Raw genomic sequence first — 16,378 nt, forward strand, 5'->3', positions numbered from 1 at the left:
TACAATATTTGCATGTCAGGGCTCTTTGAGTATCAAAATTGACTCTGGAAGGAAAACCTTGCTTAGACACCACAACATTGAAATAAGCAGATGTAGGGAGAAACTGAGGAGAGGTAGAAACTTGCCTCTGCTTCTCATCTGACAACAATATACTGTAGACAATGCTCACAGATGGAAAAGGCTTAATCATGAATATATTGCTTCTAGTTTGCACATATATATCATTGAGACCCATCAAAAAATGATACACCTTTTGAACATCATCATCTTTCTCATAATCAGATTTGAAACCACAATTGCTACAGGACCTGACTCTACTGATTGACAAGGCATCAATTTCATCCCACAATTGCTTGATTTTGTTGAAATATGAAGCAATATCAAGTGATCCTTATGAGATATGAGCAAGTTCTTTCTTAAGCTCAAATACCCTTGCAGCACCTGCTTGACCATATCTTTCCTCCAACTCACTCCAAATATCTTTGGCAAGTTCAGAGTACTCAACACTACGAGCAATATCTTTGGGCAGGGAGTTGGTTAACCAAGAGACGACCAAATCATTACACCTCTGCCACTATCTTGCCAAGGGAGAACTGTCAGGATGCTTAACTAAAGATCCATTAATGAAATCCAATTTATTTCTAACAGACAAAGCCACAAGGATGGTTCGTCTCCAACTCCCATACCCAATACTATCAAAAGGTACAGAAACTAAAGAAGACCCTAAAACATCAGACGGATGCACATAAAAAGGATGACATGGATGCGTATAATCATCCTCATGAAAAACAGAACGAGAAGTAGTAGAACGAGCAGTTGGTAACGCAGATATGGAATCATCATTCGGCATTTTGTATACAATTAATCAGGAAAAGATATGCACACAAATAAACAATGAGGAGAGATAACTAGGGTTACCAAATTTCCTTCGCGACCGGAAGGAACAGCGGCCTTGTAAAAAAATCCGTGGCAAAGACGAGCAAACCCTAGCTGAATGAGGAGTTTCAGAAATTAACAAACCCTAGGTTGAGAAAGACGACCCAGATAATATGAGAATAAGTTCGATCAATCAACACCCATCGTCAACGCCGAAAAAAAAACTCAAAACAGTGATGAAAATCTCGTCGGAAAAGCTCAGAATCGCGAAGAAGCAGCGGAACCTCAAAACTCCAATGAAAATGTGTGAGGGTAACATCGGACGAGAGGTAATTACCCAATCTATCTAGATCTGGGCTCTGATACCATGTTAAAACTTGATTGACAAGCAAAATCACTCAAGTTTATTTGAGTTCATAGTGAGTTTAGAGAGAGAGTGAGAGGCGGAAGCTTCTAGGTTTCTATTTTTTGGTCAATAATGAAAATCCCATCTGCCCGATATATTTTGTTCCCTCTTATCTATATTTGGGCCAGTCCACTAATTATATTCAGACTAAAATAAACACAATGTGGGCTTCTGGGCCCAATAGTAAAAGAAAGAAACTAAGTGATATCATTTTCTTGTATCTCAACAAAAATTGACATTTGTAAAGCCTCAAATGCGGGGTTTCTCAAGTTTTGGAGACTAGGAATTCTCCCAAAAGTGATAATACTCAAGAAGTCATGAATATTATGGATATCTATATTATTCGCCGCTTAACTAATTTTTTATCTATATTAAATATGAATCGGGTCGAATAATTTATCTGTTTTGCATTGCCCATTTTCTACCCGCCCATTTTCCACCCCTAAACTGGATCGATTTACTTTTCCTATAGTCGTCCCGTAATGCCTCTTCAGATTTAACCCCAAACATGAAGACAAGAGGAAGTAAACTAATCCCACTTCATCTAATTATTAATTTCCTATAACCAAACTTTAATTAAAGCAAATCAGACATGTTAAGCATGACAAGTACATCTTAAACATGACAAACTTGGTCATGCACAGGCTATCATTTCGTCGCCATTGGCTGTGATCATTGTTTTGCCAAAAATAAAGACTTTTCTATGTTTTTAACTTAGTACAAGGAATTTTAGAAGACATCAAACTGAAAAAGCCCAATTCATCGGTCTTTAAACGTGGGAGAAAAGGTAGCACATGCAACAAGCTGTGGGATATGAAATATGAGTCTCGTAGGAAACATTTAGCTCGTTTGTTTTTGCTTAGTTTTAGTCAAATGTTTTGAAACGTTTCAAAAAGAGGCATGTTTTCGTACTATGTTCGTCCCAACCAGTCTCGTGGCTACATCCACAATCACATTTTAACATTTCCATTATATGTAAAACACGACCCGTTTTATTTTCATTCGTTCAATTGTAACATATTCTAATTCTATAAGAGGAAAAAGATTCCAGTGTACAAAGTGTTATTAATAATGAAGAGAAATAATGGGTTTTGGCTTGCCTGTAAAACTCTTTTTCAGTGAGGTGGGTAACCCTATACCATCTTTAAAATTGTTTATGTACTCCACTTGTTACTGAAAGAGAAGAGCCCAAAGTGTAAGTTCAAGATGAAGTTTGAGATAAATAAAAATTCTAGATTACATCAATCCTGGTAGAGTTGAGGTATAAACAAAAAACCTATATTACCAAACCTTAACCCTAACCAATTACTTCGTTTGTTAAACAAGATAACTCGTAAATTAATATTGGAATAGTGTAGAATTCTGACTAAACAAAAATTGTATTTTGGAATTAAACATTTTACCACCCTGCGTGTATAAATACATCACTTCAGTCTGTGTTGAGGAAAACAGAATCCTTAAAACTTTTAGTTGTTAAGTTTTTATTAGAAGGTTAACTATTATTCAGTTTTAGAGATGATCATACACTTTAACATGATACTACAGTAGGTAAGAAATCCTGAGTTCCAGTCTCCCACCAAAATATTTGATTCATCGCATTTTAGCTGAATTGCAATATGTTAAAGAGGATATGTACAGAAGCTTTTTATTTTTTTATTTTTTTTATTTTTTTTGTTTCCATCGGTTAGGTATGAAACTATATTGAGCTTCGGTGGCACAAAATTAGCACGCTCATGTAACTTGATATAATTATGATATGTAAATGCTTAATGCAACAAATATAAACTTAGACCTTTTTAAACTGAATGTATCATTTATACCAAAAATATATCTGTGGATTTAAGTTTTATACCATCATGTGAACAACTGATTGTATGTAAAAGAAATATCACACTAGCATACAAAATGGATTCCTATATACTTGATTACCAAAAGAAGAAGAGAAAAAAGATTCATGTACTTGCAAGCTTTTAATCCTAGTACTTAACCTCCGTTTATCATTTTAATCCTATGACTTCAACCTATGTTATCTTCAAAATACTATTTGATTTTTATAATTTTTGCAAGTCAACAATATAGTTTGACATCAAAGTATAAAATTAAAGTATATTTATAACAGTTGTTTCTAAAAAAATTAAGATATACTTATTTGACCTTATCTTTTGCATGAGGTTGAGCTTCACCTAGTTAGCAATCTACTTTAACTTAATGTGTATACACTGTCATAATATGAGAGTTGGAGCTATTTGGCATTTGATTCACGAAGTGTTGAAATTTCTTTGAAAATATTTTTATTTTTCTGATAACGTTATTGGAGAATTTTTTTTTTCCATTTTTGCAAGAATTTAAAACACCTCTGCAGTAGTTTTTAGAATTTGGTAAAAACTATAAAAACTTTCTCTAATTGTGTTTGGTTGAAAAATAATTCTGAAATTTTTCATTTTCGTACTTCTTACAAAAACTACTAGCAAAAGATATTCCCCAAAAAAAAAAATTGCCTGTTTAACTATTGGTTAGGAAATTTCACCTATTTTAATAGCAAATGCCAAATGTTGAATATTTAGTCCAAAACTCTTGGAAATTAACGAATACCATGCTTTAAAACGATAACACATAAAAACCAAAAGGAGTATATTCATTTGATTTGTATGCTCTCACCGTCTCATTAGTCATAAGTGCTTTCGGTCTCGTTGCGAAAAATTTTGATGGAAAAATCACAAATCATTTTCACTAAATTTCGGCTCTTGGTCAATTCTCTCCGTCCATCAGTTTCATTTTGAACCGCAAGATTTGCCACAACACCTTTCTCACATACCAGTGATTGATGGAGTTTTTCGCGGATACTATTGTTTTCGATGTGTATGTATGAAATAATAATAATATTATAAAAATATTAGATTTTAAAGTCATAATTTTAAGAATATAATAAATTGAGTGAGCTAAATTACTAAAAATTGAACCTATAAAATTTAAATTTCAGATCGGTATCCGACCCCACCTCTGCCACTACCGCCTCTTCACCCTTTGATGTATCAATAACCCATTAGACCCCAAGTATGCAGTTTTTCCTGTTATACTGGCTTTTGTCATTACCAACTATATACCGAACCCCACCCCTTCTTATCATTATATATGTACACACGAAAACAAAAATAAAAATTAAACCAAATACGTACTTGTTATTAATTTATCAATTCTGACATGATCCACACAGCTGTGTATGAATATAATCAATCATGGTGTAGAGAGTCAATATTTGATACGCTTGCACTTTATGCAACTATAAAATGGTCACTTTGAAGCTAACTTTTTTAAAGTGCACAAAAGATATTTTTTAGTCCCTCTTGCAGCGCTATAAGTTTCTGCATTAAAAAGCATAATATAGAAGCCATTTATTTATCCAAATCATGAAACTTTCTTTTAAGCCAGTACAGCCATGCACCAGCTTCAAACAAACCCCTCAACAACCTACATTCCAGTGCATCACCATTACTCAACCAAACAGGCTTACAAGAAATTTAAACCTCACCATGCAAACATTATCCCCGAAAAACCTCGAAAATTTATTTCTTGGCTGGAATGTTGTTGAGCGTAGTGGGAATTTAGCTTCAACATCATCAGCCTTGTCAATGCCCAGTTTCTCCGGACAGTGCCCGAAAGAACTGGGCAAGAATTGGATGGACTATCAAGGGATCAAGAACTGGGAAGGTTTGCTTGATCCGCTCAACGATAATTTACGTGGAGAAATAATCAGATATGGTCATTTTGTTGAAGCTGCTTATAGAGCTTGTAATTTTGATCCTTCTTCTCCTTCATACGCCATGTGCAAATACTCGAAAAAGAAGCTGCTCCAATTTTCCGGCTTTTCAGGTACTGGTTATCGTGTTTCTAAGTACTTAAAAGCCACTAGCGGGATTCAGCTTCCAAGTTGGGTGGATAAAGCACCTAATTGGATGGCCAAGCAGTCGAGTTGGATTGGTTATGTCGCGATTTGCCATGACCAAAGAGAAATTACAAGACTCGGGAGAAGGGACGTTGTCATTGCCTTACGTGGCACTGCAACTTGCTTGGAGTGGCTCGAGAATCTACGAGCTACTCTCACACCTCTCTCAAATAATAATAATAATAATAACAATAACAACAGTAATAAATGTTGTTCCAGCATATATTCCGTTAATTGTTGCCCAATGGTCGAAAGCGGTTTCCTAAGCTTGTATACATCCAAGATGGGCACACGTCACAGTCTACAAGACATGGTGAAAGAAGAAATAGCCCGAATCATAAAAGCTTACCCAGGTGAAACTTTAAGTTTTACCATCGCAGGCCACTCACTCGGGGCAGCGTTAGCCACCCTGATGGCCTACGATATTAAACAAGCTTTAGAGGAGATACCTCTCGTTACAGTTATTTCTTTTGGCGGTCCAAGGGTCGGGAACCACAGCTTCCGACACCATCTTGACAAACAAGGCACAAAAATCTTGCGCATTGTCAACTCCGACGACCTTATAACCAAAGTCCCTGGTTTTGTCATCGACAACAATACCAACAACAATAACAACAACGATAATTTTACCAACAAGAAAGGTGGCCATTGGATCCAAAAGCTTGTGGAAGATACTCAATGGGTATATGCAGATGTTGGGTGTGAACTGCGTCTAAGTAGCAGTGACTCGCCGTACCTTAATGGGATCAATATTGCAGCTTGCCATGAATTAAAGACTTATCTTCAGTTGGTTAATGGATTTGTTAGCTCAAATTGTCCTGTTAGAGCTACTGCCAAAAAGATGATGCAGAAAGCTAACTATGTAAAAAGTAACAGAAATGACGACTAATTTTACCATTAACTTTTCATAAGTCTGTTCCTATTTTTCACCCACTAGCCGTCCTGCCCTGCTCACCACATTTGAAGTCCACAAAGCAAATATATACTCCCTTAGTACTCGCTAATTGGATAATTGGATTTGGAGTACATGATTAGACGCATCTAATGTACAATGTAAATTCAGACATAATTTTTTAATTTTAATATATATGTGAATATATACTCCCTTTCGTCCACTATTGAATTAGTACACCCCTTGAGAAACAATAAATATCATGATAATTTTACTATAACATCCCTATTATTTATTATATACTGGATAATGGATTGAAAATAAATCGTATACTTAATAAGAAGGGTAATATAGGTATATGGTAAATATCTATTGATTTTCCGAACTGGACAAATAAAAGTGAACATTTATATTTAGTATAGTGAACAAGTTGGACTGATATTACATCAACACTATCACTATTTGTATAGTTAAAAGTAATTAAATTTATGTGACACTATTTCTTTTTTAGTCTGTTTCAAAAAGAATGATGTATTTCTATATTTAAAAATAATTAGTTAAGTTTAACACATTTTATCCTTAATAATATGATTTTATAGCCACAGAAATTAAAGTATATATATATATGTGACATATTTCAAACCAAAAATTTCAAAAGTCTTTTATTATTTACCTTTTAAACTTCGTGCCCTCTGAATCACATTCTATACAATGCAACGGAGGGGTATCTTTTTTTGAAAAATCGGAATTAAAGAAAGAACAATCTGATTCTCCAAATAGTAAAAGTATCATTCTTTCTTAACTAAATGAAGTCTAAAAAATTCTATGATGAAACATAGGCGTATCCAAAATCTAGAATCAATGAGTTCAAAAAGATTGGGATCTTAATATATATGTACGTTCAAATTTTTTCTTTTTCATCATAATTCGAACCACAAACAAGGGATTTAGACAAAATCCACATAAAACATGCCCTAGATCCATCTCGATACTAATATATGTATAGAGGCGAATGTAGCCTTATAACAGCAAGTTCATCTGACTCAATAATTTTGACGTAGAATATAAATTTAAGTATAAAATTTATTAAGATTACAATAAATAGTAGATCTGTACTATTAATAATCTAATAGGTGTAATGCTAAGAATCTTACAGAACCCGTAAAGTTCAAATTTGAATTCGGCTCTCTATGTAACAATCAGTAATTAATTAGTATATATATATATATATAAAGAAATAGATAGCTAAAGGAAGTCCATTCAAATTGTACGGACCATGTCCAAAATTGTTCATAAAGTGCTCTATACCTTGGTGTAAAAATGAGAATAATTTAAGCGTTGATTTTCTTTGTTAGAAGGATGTAGCATGCGCCGTGATGAATAAATGCTTCTTGCCTACTCCTTTTAGGATTACAAAGTGTTATATAAAGTGCAATTCGCACAATAGACTTCAATGGGGCGTGGTCTCAAAAAGCTTTGTTTTGTTTTTACCTGAAGGAAATAGGCGTTTACGGAAGCATCCTGTCATGAAGACTGTAATTACGTAGTCTGCCATTGCACCACCGACCCCGTTCGACCACTGTAGGCGCACATGCAATCGCTTTTTGTTCTATATCGGGCCGCCGTCCATACCGAAAAGGGGTCCAGTATGGGTAGAATGACATAAATACCCCTCCCGGTTATAAGATGTGTCATAATTTCATGCAAATACGTTAACAATGAAAAGGCTAGGATAATATGATCGTCCAAGGTGAACTAATTCGTGTAAAAATGACTCATTACTTCTTTGTCACAATAGATAATTATTACACATAATTGGAGATGTAGATGGTGTTTGTCCTGGTCCCACATATAACGTGTGATAAAATTAGAGATGAATTCAAAATTTATATTTTATGAATTTGAGTTCTAAATTCTATTATATTCTATTTGATTTAATGACTTAAATATTATATTATTAAAAACTTAACCTAAATAATTATCCATCCAACTGTTTAACGAAAAAAAATCAGAGAATGTACAATATATATAGAGAGAGAGAGAGAGAGAAAGAGAGAGAGAGAATTCATGTATAATATGTATATATAATCGTGTATAATTAATATATAATCTGTATATACATATTAAAAAAAAGTAAATAATGAATTAGTCTGATATTGTTATAAAGATCCCATTATCATATATACTTATAAGTGGATTTATCACATATACAAGGCGTCGTTCAAAATTACTTCATTGGGATGAACTAATTAGGGTGTTCAAACCAAACTGAAAAACCGCATCAAACCGAAAAGTCAAACAAAACTAATTAAAAAAATTCTATTAGGTTTGATTTGATTTGATTCGGTATTGAGTAAAACAAAACTTAATCAAACCGACTTATAAATATATAATTTTTATATGTACTTTTAAAATTTTATATAGAATTTTCTTTTAAAATGTCCAAAAATATTTAGGATCTTCTCATCGGATGTAATATTAAAACTATAAAGTGCATTCATTTTTATTTACTTTAAATAATGGGTTATATAAATTTCTTATCAAGTGTTATTGCAATGCGTCAATCATCTCTTTGTTCTTCCATATTCATATGCCAGGATTTCTTATATCTTTTATTTAAAATTAAATAGAACATATCACTATTTAGGTATCATATTTAATTTTTAAATTTAATTATTAAATATGGTAAACCTTGAAAGCATACATCAACGAACAATTATTGTTAGATGACTAAGAAATAACTATCATGTATTACTAAAAATATTCTCCCATAAGAATATTTTAATAGATCACGTGTTTGTCTAATTTTTTAATTTTTACTAAATATATATTCACTTATCAAAACTTTATCTATAACACAAAGTAAGATTGAATTATTCTGTTTACCCGTAAAATGATACAGTTGAATTTATATGTGGTTTCTAGACAAGTGAACTAATTTGATCCTGAAATAATGCAATAATTGAAGAAATGTACAATACTTAGCCTTAAGATATAGATGAAATAGCAGAGATGGCAGTTCCGAGAACAAGATTTCCGGACACAATAATGATGAGATCAAAAAGCAAGAAAGTAAGATTGTATTAAGCTTTGTATAGAATGTAGTGTAAGTTTAGCCAGAAAATTCGTGTCCTTTATAATGATAATTGGGCTCACTATTTATAGGTACGTCTAGGGAAGGAGGTCCTAGGATCGTGTTCTCCTTTAATGTCAATTATGGGGGTCGTTGATGAAGATGTAACGGTGAATATAAATGCTAAATTATCTGTAACGGGTCATTGCTCTTAGGAGTGGGCATTCAGTACTTCAGTTCAGTATTTAAGAATTTCGGTTCGATATTTCAGTATTCAGTTTATCAATTGTGTATACCAAATACCGTACCAAAGTATTTCGGTACGGTTCTGTATTTCTTATTTTGGTTCGGTACGGTTTCGATTTGATACACCACCGAAATATATAATATAAATGGAGTGGACAGAGAACTCGACACGATGTGCTAAGCTAGATGCTAGATAATATGTGAAGAAGCATCATTTGAAGAAGCATCATTTGAATAAGCTAGCAGCCTACTAAAGTTTATAAAGCAACTTTAGTAGAATTCAAGTATACCAAGCAACTAGCCAACTAACGAGGCTAATAACAACAAGCATCAGCAGAATTAAATTACATTAAACAATAAACACAATTGTCCATTCAAGCACTTCTTTAAACGAGCAGCAGAATGCAACACAACAACAACATCTGCCATCTAACGAGCATCAGCAGAAATCAGAATTAAACAATAATTAGATGCAACAAAAATAGAGAGGGCATACACCTGCTACCGAGCTCGTGAAGTCGCTGTCGCCCTCTGCTATTGTAGTCGTGAATCAGCAGCAGCCAAGCAATGTTGCAAGTTTTGAGAGAAGTCTAGGGTTAGAAAATAAAAAAAAAGGGAAAGAGGGTAGGCAGAAGAAGCTACTGCCCGTAAGTGTGTTGTCTCTAAGCCTAAAGAGTCCGCTAGGAGCACTAAGGGATTAGGGAATTATGGGAATCGGGGTGTTGGGCTTAGACTTATTGGGCTAGAAAATAGAAATAGAGTTGGGCTTGAACTAAAATATTTTGGTATTTTGGTTACCGAAATAGCGAAATATCAAAAACTCAATAATGTACACCATACTGAAATACCGTAATTTCTGTACCGAAGTATACCGAAAAAACCGATACCGAAATACCAAATTAATTCGGTTCGATTCAGTTCGGTTCGGAATTCGGTGTTTCAGATTTTGTGCCCACCCCTAGTTGCTCTTAATACTGCAGAATATTCCTTATTAAATGCTACCGGGCGCAGAGTATTTAATACACTTTTATGAACGTTATCCCTTCTGGTGACAAGCGAAATGGATGTGTTCAGTCTTCGATCATACCCGTCTTGGGTTCCACGCGTCTTTCCTTTAGATGACCACGTGTCATATCATATTTTACCCTATACAAATAGTTCCCCTGCTTTCTGGTGACATAATTTTGTATTACCGGAAGATTGGTAGAAATACTCTTTTGGCAGGAATTACTATAACTCCCTCTGAAGGCTTCTGACGGTTAATTAGACATACGTCTCTCCGCATTTAATTCCCCGAACACGCGTCATCCTTTGATTCAGCACAACTTTTGCCGATTATGGAGCTACTCATGGCCATAAATTTAGTCGCCAAAATTTTACTTATACGCATCATTCTTTTCCTTTGCACTTCATAATTTCTCGAACTTCTGATTTGCATCTTTGTTCTCCATCCTTTCTCTAATTCTCTTCAAACAAAATCCTTTTCCTTCTTCTTATTCAATGGCTTCTTCCTCCAAGCGTGTCGGTTCTTCAAAGAATAAGAAAAAAGCCAAGAACTCTGCTCCTCCAACAGTGGGTTTCATTATCCCAAGGAGACTCAGTACCACAAAGGACTTAGAAGAGAAATTCCCTATTGCTAACCCTCATACATGGGGTGTTAGTAGGTACCCCTCTTCCATTCGTCCTTCCAGTATTCCTGCTGTGAAGGAAGACTGCCGCTGCCATGGGTTGGTTATCATTGCTCCTAATCTATTGGAGCGAGTGACCCTTCCCAAGAAAGGTTTACATACTTTTACACATATCCCTTTACTTTGGGTGCGTTTTCTTTGAGTGGAGAGCTTGATTCCGTGGTTGCGGAGTTTAACCTTAGCTACCAGGTCCCTTTACTTTTACACATTTTCTTTTCTTGGAACCGCACTCGTAAGCTCTTTGTTTAGTATTTCCTTTTACTAAATATTTTTATATAGTCGTTTTAATCCTCCATCCTTCGTTTATTTCATCAACTCGATGGATCCTGTTAGTCATGGAAGGCTTGGACCGGTGTGTTCAAAATATCTTGGACGTCACGATGCCTGAAACTCGTTTGTGGAAATAACTGGCCCTTAAATACGGGTGAAAGTCCAAAAATCATAGTAATTTTAACTTACCTCGCTTCCATTTCTTTTGGTATATGGAGAACTTGGTTGAACCCTTCTGAATTGTTCACAAAATTAGGTCTACTTGCAGGCTCTATTGCTGTCCCCAAGGAGGACGTCTTGGCTGATCCTGCTGATGCAGCGAGGCTGCTTCATGAGGCACTTACTCGAACAGGTATCTCCGGGCCTGTTTCGGGCACAAACACTTCTTTACGGAGTCCCCGACCAGATGATAAATAACCGAAGAGAAGACGTTCCTCTGTGGCCGGGGAAAAGAATAAAAAGGCAAAGATTGATGACCCCGAGTCATCTCCAGTGGCGATGGCTACTGGTCCTCCTTCCGGGGCGGTGATAGACACCTTGATGATTGATTATGATGATGAAGCTAGTGATGAGGGAGATTCTCTACATAGAAGACAATGATCCTCATCATCTCAACAGGGTGCTCAACCTGTTGAGAGAGTTACACTAACCGAGAATGATACCTCGACACTTTGGGGAGAGTTTAATTTGGTAGATACTGTCAACTCCCATTTTTGAGCCCTAATTGTTGTGCCCGGTACTGTGGGGCTGATTACCGGGTCATTTTCGTCTTTGGTTAGCGAGCATCCAACAACCAGCACTACATTTGATGCAACTGATTCTCACTCTTCAACTCCATCAGCTTCATCTCCATCTTAACAAATACCAGTAACTGCCACATCACTTCCATCTTCATCCATTCTTCCACCAACAGTTGCTACATCGCCTCCACTAGCCGTACCTGACCATAAAGAGGGTGTTCCTCTTCCACAGTCCCCAGTTCATGGGAATTTGGGGAAACATTATGCTGCCCTTTCTGAAGATCGACAAAGGAGGAGGAACGTTACTCTTTCGGTCTCTACCGGATGTAACTTGTTATCCCGACCGGTGGAGCTTTCTAATTATCTGAAACCTTTGGCTTCAGAGAAAAACTAGAAAAAGATTCAGGCACTCTCGGGAGAGTGTTTGTTGAACAACGCCATGCACAACACAGCAGCGGTACGTTTCTTTCTTCCTTTATTACTTCTTCTATTTTTGGGTGTAAGCATATCCTAAATTTCACCCTTCTTACTTTGTAGGCCAACTTTCTTGCATCCGAGGGCCTTCAGAGATTGATTCGTGAAAAGGAAGAGATTACCTTCGCACGTGATCATCTTTTGACAGAGCGGGAGCAACATGTTGCTCGCCTTTCGGAGCTATAAACCAAAGCTACTGAGGTTGTTGTGTTGGAAGCTCATTTGCAGCAAAGTGAGCAAGAAGTGATAACCCTTAGCCTAGAAATTGGTCCGATGAGGGTTAGATTTGACGAAGCTATGGCCAAATGGGTTGAAGTCCATAACGTCATTCTTGCCGCAACCGATCGTGAGGCTACCTCCGCTGAAAGAGTGATTAACTTAGATGTAGGCTTGAACTCCAAAATTGAAGAGCTTAATGTTGTGGCGGCGAAACACGCCCAGCTAGAAGAGAAGTACAGGAAAACTATCGAGCATAATAGGATCTTTAGTTCAATTATTCGCGACCTTGATGTCAGCCTCAAATCTGCTAGGTCCGCCAGGGAAAAACTTTCTGCTGAGGTAACCCAACTCAAAGAAAAACTCAAGCGCCGATAGGCTTCCCTCGTTGTTAAAAAAACTTATGTCATGTAAAGGATGAGGAGAAAAACATTGAAACAGGACAAAGTTCATGTCATTGACTTCGATGCCGAAATTGCTAAGGTCTGAGAGCTTGAATTGGCTGCTAAAAATGGACTCCTGGCGCAGTTTGATGCTTCTAGTTCTTCTGGTTCCGGTTCTGAGTTTTTGCGAACTGAAGAAGAATCGAAAGATGACGATGCCAAAGGCCAAACTGATGAAAATGTTGAGCCATCGGTGGACCCACCTACTTCTCTCGAGGATGCAGACACTTCTCTTCCTCCTGGTTTCGGAGACACTGCAGTTTAACTTTTCTTTTCCTTTTTCCATTTTGGCACATTCTTGTAAATAAAGACATATTTTTGCTCAAACATTATTTGAGTCTTACTAGATAATCCTTAACTCGGCAACATACATTACTTCCCCTTAGGAGTCCATGTTATCGAGCGAAAGAATATCTAATAATCCTTTAGTGGTTTGTGCTCGTGAACGGTCGGGTAACCTCTGTTCGGTAGCAAACTTAACTTCCTAGTGGGAATTTGCTATCGAACCAAAGATTATCTAACCGTCCCCGAGTGGAAGCTTGTTTGTTTTCCTTACTATCAAAGTTCTTATTGTTGATGTCTTTGTAGTATGCTTTCTATCGCTGCCTCATTAAAAACCTTGCCAGAAAAACCCAATTGGGACAAAAACTGAACGAAGCAAAAAAGAGTGCAGCACATACTTTCCGCTTGAATAATTTTCATCAACAATAATATCTTTTGAGGTGTTCCACGTTCTAGTTGCTAGGCAACTTGTCTCTATTATAGTTCTCCAACTCGTATGAACCTTTCCCAGTGATAGCCGAAATCTGGTAGGGACCTTCCCACGTTAGGCCTAGCTTCCCCACGTTGAGCTCCCGAGTATTTTGGGTTACTTTTCTCAGAATAAAATCTCCTACTTTGAAATAACGGAGGTCGGCTCTTCGATTATAATATCTCTCCATTCTCTGCTTTTGACCTGCTATTCTTACACGCGCCAAGTCCATGCATTCCTTGAGCAGTTGCAAGTTGATTAACATTGCTTCGTTGTTTGATTCTTAATTTGCCTGAAAATATCTCAAAGCGGGTTCGCCCATTTCCACCGGGATTAGGGGTTCAGCACCGTACACGAGGGAAAAAGGAGTTTTTCCTGTGCTCGATTTGGCCATTGTTCGGTAGGCCCATAGAACTCCGAGCAATTCTTCGGGCCATTTTCCTTTTGCCGCTTCCAACCTTTTTTTGAGGTTATGAATAATCACTTTGTTTATTGACTCCGCTTGACCGTTTACGCTCGGATGATAAGGAGAAGACTTGATCCTCTTTATCTTTAAATCTTCGAGGAACTTTGTAATTTTTTCACCGATAAATTATGGCCCATTGTCGCATGTTATCTCTTTTGGTATTTCGAACCTGCAAATTATATTTTTCCATAGGAAATAGACCACTTTACGTTCTCCAATATTCTGATAAGGGCCTGCTTCCACCCATTAAGAAAAATAGTCAGTCAAAATTAAAAGAAACCTTACTTTTCCGGGAGTCGGTGGCAGCGGTCCGACGATGTCTATCCCCTATTTCATGAACTGCCATGGGGACAGAACCGAATTTAAGGGTTCTGCCGGTTGGTGTACTATGGGTATGTAGCATTGGCACTTATCACATTTTCGTATGAAGTATTTGGCGTCATATTCCATGCGAGGCTAGTAATATCCTGCCCGTACCAACTTCAGCACCAAAGCATCTGCACCCGAGTGATTACCGCATATCCCTTGGAAGGATTTTCTATACAATTGGCCTCTCTTGAAGCTATAACGTGCAGCTTTGGCGCGTAATGCCCGTGATGCTTTGGGGTCTTCGGGAAACTTCCCGTGCTCGATATAGTTGATTATTTTATTTCTCAAGTCCTAGATCAGACTAGTCAAATTTACCTCATAGTAACCATCTGTATCCAGGACTGAGTTCATCAGTTGTACTACCGTCCCGGACTTTGATCCCTTTATTTTCGTCGATGATCCTAAATTTTCTAATGTATACGATTATGCGTTATCCTCCATTGGGATATGAGTAATTGACCACTCCTGGAATCGTGCCAAAAGAGCCACGACCTTTACCACGTATTATTTCATATGTTCTTGTTTGGTCTCAAAGATCCCGTAGACCTGATTCACCACCAGCTGCGAGTCACATTTAATTTTAACAACCTCGGAGTCAAGTCCCTGGGCCAATTCGAGCCCTGCAATCAAAGCTTCATACTCTGCTTCATTATTAGTTAAAGGGATCGTTTTGATGGCTTGCCTTAAGGTTTCCCCCGAAGGCGTGATTAAGACTATTCCGAGTCCGGGCCTTTTTATGTTGGATGTTCCGTCCATAAATAAGGTCCAAACCCCCGATGTCGATTCCGACACCATTACTGCCTCCTTAGTATCCAGAGGCAGTAGTCCCAGACTGAAATCAGCCACGAAGTCAGCCAAGACTTGAGACTTAATTACAGTCCTTGATTTATATACTATGTCGAACTCACTCATTTCGACGGCCCATTTGGCCAATCTGCCTGAGAGCTTAAGTTTATGGAGGATGTTTCGCAAAGGGAAAGTAGTTACCACAGCTATCGGGTGGCATTGGAAATAGGGCTTTAGCTTCCTAGCAGTGACTACGAGGGATAAGGCCAGTTTTTCCAAATGTGGGTAGCAAGTTTCTGCTACTATTAAAATTTTGCTAACGTAATAAACGGGATAAGGCGTACCTTCGTCCTCCCGTACTAAAACTGCACTTAGCACAACTTCTGAAACTACGAGGTAGACTAGCAATGTTGCACTTTCTTTTGATTTTGAGAGCAATGGAGGGCTTGATAAGTACTTCTTCAGATCCATCAGAGCCTGCTGGCACTCCGGTGTCCATTCGAAATTATTTTTCTTTTTGAGTAGTGTGAAGAAATGATGACATTTTTCGACTACTGGGAAAAGAACCTGCTCAAATATGCTAATATTTTTGTGAGCCTTTGGACTTCGTTTACCTTCGACAATTGATCTGGTATATCCTATATGGCCTTGATTTTGTTGGGGTTTACCTCAATTCCCTTTTGTGAGACCAGAAATCCCAAAAACTTACCAGAACTAACCCTGAACGGGCACTTCTCGG

At 37.0% G+C, this 16,378-nt stretch overlaps 1 protein-coding gene across 1 annotated transcript; it reads left to right on the forward strand.

The window, feature by feature from the left end:
• The first annotated feature begins 4,601 nt into the window (after window positions 1-4,601).
• On the forward strand, window positions 4,602-6,397 carry LOC104113297 (phospholipase A(1) DAD1, chloroplastic-like). Its single transcript, XM_009623416.3, has one exon. It carries the CDS (start codon window positions 4,690-4,692, stop codon window positions 6,112-6,114), a length of 1,425 nt encoding a protein of 474 aa, XP_009621711.1. The 5' UTR covers window positions 4,602-4,689; the 3' UTR covers window positions 6,115-6,397.
• The last annotated feature ends 9,981 nt before the right edge of the window (window positions 6,398-16,378 follow it).

Source organism: Nicotiana tomentosiformis, chromosome 8 (genome assembly GCF_000390325.3).
Source record: "Nicotiana tomentosiformis chromosome 8, ASM39032v3, whole genome shotgun sequence".
NCBI classification, from domain to species: Eukaryota; Viridiplantae; Streptophyta; class Magnoliopsida; order Solanales; family Solanaceae; genus Nicotiana; species Nicotiana tomentosiformis.

Bases quoted from the DNA above. Each gene is read 5' to 3' on its own strand.
- LOC104113297 (XM_009623416.3), top strand. From the start codon at position 4,690: ATGAAACTTTCTTTTAAGCCAGTACAGCCATGCACCAGCTTCAAACAA.